The 7,497-nt window shown below is 43.4% G+C and overlaps 1 protein-coding gene across 1 annotated transcript in view; it reads left to right on the plus strand.

Annotated features, from left to right (window-relative positions):
- Positions 1 to 3,090: 3,090 nt before the first annotated feature.
- Positions 3,091 to 7,497, plus strand: part of LOC108250055 (ubiquinol-cytochrome-c reductase complex assembly factor 1) — an 11,415-nt gene continuing 7,008 nt past the window's right edge. Inside the window, exons 1-6 of the mRNA XM_017439761.3 lie at positions 3,091 to 3,312; positions 4,099 to 4,197; positions 4,803 to 4,910; positions 5,565 to 5,637; positions 6,117 to 6,174; positions 6,260 to 6,368. Of these exons, the coding sequence (XP_017295250.1) occupies positions 3,238 to 3,312; positions 4,099 to 4,197; positions 4,803 to 4,910; positions 5,565 to 5,637; positions 6,117 to 6,174; positions 6,260 to 6,368 (522 nt within the window). The 5' untranslated portion in view covers positions 3,091 to 3,237. The remainder of the gene's footprint in view (positions 3,313 to 4,098; positions 4,198 to 4,802; positions 4,911 to 5,564; positions 5,638 to 6,116; positions 6,175 to 6,259; positions 6,369 to 7,497) is intronic.

Genomic DNA, 7,497 nt, shown 5'->3' on the forward strand with positions numbered 1-7,497 from the left:
TTGGAGCTCTAAACCCGGTCCTGTTGGAGCTCTAAACCCGGTCCTGTTGGAGCTCTAAACCCAGTCCTGTTGGAGCTCTAAACCTGGTCCTTTTGGAGTTCTACAGCTCAGAGTTCAAACGGGTCACAGAAAGTTGAACTTACAGTTTGATGATGTCACTTTAACTTGTCTGAATGTCGGAACATTTCCAAACTCACCCCAGAGGTCAGAGGTCACACACCAAAACTCTCATTGACTTCCATTGGATCTGAGCTCAGAGTTTCTCTTTATTACTTGTCATGACAGAATTATTGAAGTATAAACATTAATAAATTAAATAAAAGTCTAGCTCTGTTATTGCTCACATAAAGGAAGCCTCAGACTCCTGATGGAAGGATGCTGAAGTTTTAGCTGAATTTTGTCGATGCAGATTTAAACCCGGCTGCTTGGCGGTGAGGACGGGTAACACCATCGCCTCGTAGTAAGAAGGTCAGGAGTTTCTGTGTGGAGTTTTCTGCATGTTAGGTTAAATCCACGGTTATTTTTGTGTCTGATGGACGGAAATAAAAACCTAAACCTCCCCAAAAAATAAATAAACTGATAAAAGAAATAAATGCCAAATTTGTTTCATTTGCTAAAAAATGTGAGCTGTAAATAAACATCAGGAGGAATAAAGATCTGTGTGTTTTCTAAGCCAACCTCCATCCAAACAAACACAGATGGACCTTTTTCTTTGTCGTTCCTTCTGTCCTCGCTGAGATGAAGATGTGAGGAAAGTGTGTGTGCTGATGGCTGAGCTGCTCTCCTGCTGAGAGGGCCTGATTTCCTGAACCATGGGGCTGAAACAACAACACAAATGACACGTTGAAGGTTTTGGTCATGCTAACGCTCCCCTCCTCCTCCCCCCCGGCTAATGTTACTGCTAACACCTCCTGACGCAGGCCGGGCAGCAGCCTGCTGAACAAACTGATGATCTAACTGCTGCAGCTGCTCCAGCTGTGAGCGGGTTCGTGTGGATTCAGGAAACTCAATCCGCCTCCTGCTCCTGAGTCGGGCAGTGATGTTCAACATGTGGGACAGAACAGAGCTCTGCTGTTATTCAAGTCACACACATTCAAACGAAAATCCAGGACCTGAGAAACTGGACTAACTGCACGCCTCATTGTGCAAACGCTGAGTCAGCACTAAGACTGTTTTCCTGTTTTTATTTTTTCTGACAGTTTTTGGCATCAAACTGAAGACTTTGAGCTATTTTAGCTGTTCTTACATCAAACGTAGAGATTATTCTGCAGATGGCTGCAAGACTTTTACTTTTTGTAACTTTTATACTTTTCAAAATATTGAACAAATATTCTTCCCATAGAGACACACTGAGCTCTCCAGAGTTCTCCTGTTCCCTCCTACAGAATAAAACATCCATGTTGTTTGTCTCTATGTGTCCCTGTGATGGACTGGACACCTGTCCAGGTGTCCCCCGCCTGGAGACAGAGACCAGCCATCACCCAAACACTAAAACTGACCCACTCCGTCCTGCATATCAAAGGTTTTAAATGAAGATGTTTTTCATCTCTCAGAGTTTCTGTTGTGAACGATGAGTCAGCGCTCACTGTTTCCTGTTTTATGGTCTTTTTATAAACCATTTCCACATACTTTGTTCTGTTTTAACCATTCATACATTTAAACGTTCGGCTCAATCAGGAGAAGTTTGCTACGACTTTTAGAATTTGTAACTTTTACACTTTTTGAAATATTTGACTTTATCTCCCATTGAAATACATTCAGATGTCTCTTCAGAAACTTTGTTCTCTTTGAATTCTGCTTCAGATACTGGCTCTGTTTTTGATTTATTAAGGTTGATTTATCTGTTTCCTCACTTTATTCCTCAGATTATTGATCTGTTCTCACAAACTTGAGCTTGAATGTGTTTTTGCACCATGTGACTCTGGTGGTTCTTGGAGAACATTTAGACTGAAACAACCTTCCTGCAAGGGTTATTTAATACGTGATGAAGGTCAGCGATGTGGGTGAGGTCAGATCTGAAACTGCAGCTTCGCTCAGTCGCGTCTCATAACTCACTGCTGCTGTATTTTTGTAAGAGTTCACGTCCAACATCGATCTGATGCAGCTGATTTCATTTCCTCCAACATGAAAGTTCAGACTGTCAGTCCTGAAAGTCCAGATTTCCCTCTGCATGCCCCTTTCCTTCCCTGACAATCCCTGTTTGTTGTAGTAGCTTGTTATTCTAAACGACGTGTTCTCAGCCAGTGTTTATCCACCAGGTCGAGACTCGGAGCGTGCCGTAATGCTCTGGAACACGGAGGTGGGAGTTAATGATCGTGACCTTCCTGACTCTGACATGAAGAGAAACCTGCAAGCCTCACACAGAAACACTTCCAAATGAGACGTAGAAAAACACAAAGTGATGAAGAGGCAAGAAGACATAAAAAACGAAAAGAAAAACTACCGTGAGGTTTCTGACTTAATGCACTTTTTGTTTTTTTCTACAGACTGACTGAACTTCATTCAGGGACAGAGCTGAGGGGGGGCCTGGGGGGGCCTGGGGGGGCCACGACTTATTGACTGATGCCCCCCCACAGAACTGCTACTGGAGTCCTTCATGAACACAAACACACCTGTTCCCTCAGGCCACGCCCCCAAACGCCACATCTGAAAGAAAAAAAAAATGTAAACAAAAAAAAAAATATATATAATTTCAAAATGAAACATCTGATGATTAAAAAAAAAGCTTTAAACTTGATAAAAAATTCAGATTCCAAAATTAATTTAACTGCATAAAAAGTTTAAAGTATAAACTTGTTTATAAAATGACACTAAGAATAAAAAAATTAAATATAATCTATCAATAATCTGCATGAGTACAATATGAACAATATGTGCTCACAAGGATAAAAAGATGATGGCACTTCAGGACTTCCAAAGAGTTTCAATGTCTTATTTGTCTCGGAAATGCTTAAAACCGTGCAAAATTTCAAAATTAATTTTTACATTAACAGTTCGGTTTAATCTTGTTCATATAACGTCCAAAATATATAAAATCTTTAGGAACTTCTTTGTTATGAAAGCAGCGGAACCTTTTCTTCGTTCCGGGGTGTTCCGGTCGGACGGGATTCGCCGCCGGACAGATTCCGTTGACATTGCTGGGACAGGTGTTACCCAACCTGAAGCGTTTCGCCGCGGGTAGCCGCAGCGAAGAGGCAGCCCGCTCCCCGGTTCTGACACCGGGACTTTGGAGCAGCCATGTACCAGCGGCCGCTGCAGGTCGCCGCCAGGAGCGTCGCGAGGGCGGCGGGAAACAGAACCGGCCGCGCGACGGTAAGGGCTAGCTAACAGTTAGCCTGGATGCTAACACGGTGCAAATCCACCAGGCTGAGCTGCTTGTTTGGGTTAAATTTAAAGTTTACAGATCAGGATTAATCACCGGACAGGCTGAGTTACTCCCTGTGAGCTGAAGAAATGTCCTTTAGGCTGATTATTCTGTACAAATAAGGCTGTTTTTGTAATAAGCCTTGTGGTGGGTGTGTTAACTAAACTTTCAAAAAAGATTTATGATAAATCAACTTATTTTAACTTAAACGTTAAAATATTTTTCAAATGATGAATGTTCAGGAGCTTGATGATATTAATCAGGTAGTTAAGAATAAAATGAAGTGACTGTTGGAAAAATCCAGCAGCTTTTGTTGGAGTTAAAGTTTGTTAAATGATGTAAATTAACCATCTGTCAGAGGGAATTCTGGGTAATTTCCTGTTTGTCATCAGTTATTCCCATTATTCCAAAATGGTTTGAACCAAATTCAGACTTTTTTCTTTCTGTCAGCATCACAAAATGCTCAGTTCCAAACATTTCCACCTTTATCCTTCTTGTTGGGAGATATTAACCACTCAGTTAACTTAAAACAACTAAAATAAAAGACGTTTAACTTAGGAGCCGATCTGAAAACTGGTGATACATTTCCTGTCATGTAAAGCAGCAGGCGGAGCTGGAAAAGGCTTCAGGTTTTCTTGTGTTCCTGAGGTTTAAAACTGATCTCTGAAGATAGTTTTTGGTTGTAATTGTTTAAAGAATAAGCGGTGATGTGGTGGACGTCTCGTTTCTTCCAGGTGTTGGAGCAGGACACCTGTGTGGGAGCTTTAGCAGCCTGTCAGCGGATCAGAACCGGCTGTTCGACGCCATGTCGCACTCTGCACATCAGCTCTCAGGTACCGCCACACACCTGCGCGAAGATCAGGACTCTCCTGGATTTAACTTGTTTCCTCTGTATGAAATAAAGGGTCTGAGTTCTTTAAACGTTTAACAGAGAAGCTTCCATCTCAGGAACATCTCTGGGAGCTGCTTTGTTTCATTTTTTAATGTTTTGGGTGTTTCTGACCCGTACGGTTTGGAAGCTGATGGTTAATGACGTCAGCTGAGAGACTCTTTCAGATTTTTACTGAACATCTGTCTCCTTCTCTCTGCTTCAGCAGCTCCAAGTTATAATATTAATGAAAGAAATCCTTTCAATTCAGGTTCAACAAGCGTTATGGCCAAAAGGAGCCTGTTTTTCCATTCTCCTCTTAAATGAAGTTTGTTTGGAGCTGCAAACCAATCGAACCTCAGATTAAAGATAAACTTTAAGTGTTCGACCTAAAGAGCAGCAGGAAGTAAAGATTTCTCAGTTTAGTCCTGAGTTTCAGGGAGAAGGAAATCTTAATAAGTTTTGTTGGTCACTTCAGTCGTCCTCGACTCGCAGCGTAAACACATCATCAGTGGAAAGTAAACTCATTTGGAGTTAAAAGTCGTGATGTTTGTGTTTCTGGTGGCGCAGTGGTGCAGCGTGAAGGAGACGGCCCAGCAGTCGCAGGAGGAGGTCGGGGCTTTCACCAGACTCTTCGAGGCCATGGGCTTCTCGTCGCCGCTCAAATACAACAAATGGGTGAGCAGGAGGCGGAGCAGGGGGCGGCGTGAGGCTCAGCGTGTCAGATACACTGAGACATGGGGGCGAACCCCCGAAACGGGCAGATCTTCTGCTTCATGAGTGAAACTGTCCTCTGATCCGATTCAGGCTGCCGGGAGGAAGACGAAGACGTTCAGTCAGAAACTTTCCACCGGAGTTCTCTGGAGACCGGGGTCATTTAAAGAAACTAGACTGAAATGTCCCTTCTGTCCCCTCCTGTCCTATATGTCCTACGTGTCCCCACCTGTCCTACATGTCCCACCTGTCCCTACGTGTCCCCACCGGTCCCACCTGTCCAGGTGACACCATGTGTCCTCTCAGTTAGAACAGATTTATTCCGTCCTGCAGTGATTTAAAGTCCAGCTCCGTTCTCTTTCATTCCTGTGGAAAGTTTCTAAATGCCGGAGTTCCTCATCTCCAGTTCTGATCCGTTTGTTCGGTTCAGAACAGGACTCGCCGCTGCTTCTGCTCGTGTTTCTGAGTTTCATGTATTTGTGGCTCAAACAGCCGAAGGATCGGTGGTTTTAGCTCGTGTTTGATTGTAATGGTGCCAACAGTGTTTATAAGACATGAACTGGAGTTTTTTTATCTAAGCTGTGAAACTTGTTGCTGATTTTTCTGTTTTATCTTCAGAAAATCAAGATTGCTGCCCTGCGGATGTACACATGTTGTGTTGAGAGAATCAACTACGAGGAATTCTTTGAAAGTAAGTTTCTTTGGCTAAAAACCCCGAAATCTGCCCCGAAGCAGCTGAAGGCCTGACCTCGTCAGCTCAAATGAAACGTGTTGAACCTTCCATCTTCCAGCCAGACGCTCCTAATGCTGACGTCTGGATTAAAGATCAGGGAGATCTAATAGATTATAGTAGCTGGAACCTCAGAAGAACCTCTGCATGATGTGTTTGAAACATGATTAGTTGATCAGATTCCCGCCTGCTGCTCCTCCTGTTTGACTGATGCTGAAAACCTTTCCTCAGATGTTTCCTGTTTGTCCCAAAGATTCACTGCAGATACAGAAACAAAAACCCGTTTTCTCTTTCTGATCGTTGTGTCGAGCAGATTTGTTGTTTTGTTTGTTACCTGAGCAGTGACGTTCGAACTGGTTTTATAAATGAAAGCAGGTGAAGTGTTCATTTCTAACGTTTGTGCAGAATAAACCGAGGTAAATAAAGACGATGTGTTTCAGAATGCTCGCTCCCGGACACCCTGAACTCCTGGTTCCTGGTCACACAGCTGCACGTTTGGTGAGTCCATTCATCAAGAAAAAGACTAACACTTTAGGCCGTGCACCTGTTTGCGCCTCACCGTCTGCTGTTCCGGTTCTGCCAGGATGTGTTTGGTCCGAATGCGTCAGGAGGGCAGAGAGGGGAAGTTCCTGTGTCATTACATCGTCCACTCCATGTGGGGGGACGTGGAGCAGAGGAGTAAAATCATGGGGGTGAGTCGCTTCCACAGGCTGGCCTCATTTCTAATCCTTCACAATAAAAGCCTTTTAGAAAGGAATTAACAGGTGATTCAGGAATTTATGAAGGTTTTAAACACTGATCCTTCATTGATAAACTTTATTTACTTTAACTAAAAAACTTTATATTGAAAAACAGCCTTTGTATCCTCAGACAGTTCTCCAGTGTAGGAACAGTGTTATTATAAATAATTCTTATTAAGTGTTTATAAAGCATTAATTAAAGGGGTCATCTTGGATCAGGTTCCTGAAGACCAGTCCGGTTCCTCTGATCCTGAGACTGGTTCCTTGGAGTTTTTCAATGATTTAAACGTTATTTTAAAATAATTTCTTCTTTTTCTGAATTCTTAAATTTAACGGTCTCTAAAAGATCTTCTGAAGTCTGAAATCGAAGTGCCTGAAACTTTCATAAACCCTGTTTTTATTTTAACCTTTGTTTTATTTTCTTCCTGGAAAATGTTCAGAACCCAAAACTAAAATACACAAATTAAATGTTCTGGTCCACGATGATTCAATGTTTAGAGTTTGACTTTCTGAAACCTTCCCAGAGATCATCAGGAGTTCAGATGAAGCAGAAGGTCCTGCAGTAAACCTGCATTAATTCACAGAATGAAACCTGAAATAAAACCTGCAAACAGAGAGGGAGACAAGCTGATGTTCTTCATCAGACTGACTGTCAGACGCTTTCAGAAACATTCAGGACTTCTGTACAGCCTGAGAGCGAGGCTGGCTGTGGTCGCCATGGATACAGAGGAGGTCCTCTGTCCATCATGTCCTTCAGTGTCCTTCAACACGTCCAGGTTAAGTCCTGCTCCTAAGATCTCCACAAGCAGACCTCCTGCTGCCTCAGGGTCTCCTTCACCTCTGATCTTCATCCTTCTCTCCCTGAGGCTCCTACAGCGGCCCCGCAGAACCAGGAGCAGAACCAGGAGCAGAACCTGAAACAGACCCGAGACAGGAGGAGCAGAACCAAGACCAGAACCTGAGCAGAACCTGAGCAGAACCCGAGACAGGAGGAGCAGAACCAGGAGCAGAACCTGAGCAGAACCCGAGACAGGAGGAGCAGAACCAGGAGCAGAACCTGAGCAGAACCCGAGACAGGAGG

The sequence above is a fragment of the Kryptolebias marmoratus genome, linkage group LG4 (genome assembly GCF_001649575.2).
Source record: "Kryptolebias marmoratus isolate JLee-2015 linkage group LG4, ASM164957v2, whole genome shotgun sequence".
Taxonomy (NCBI): Eukaryota; Metazoa; Chordata; class Actinopteri; order Cyprinodontiformes; family Rivulidae; genus Kryptolebias; species Kryptolebias marmoratus.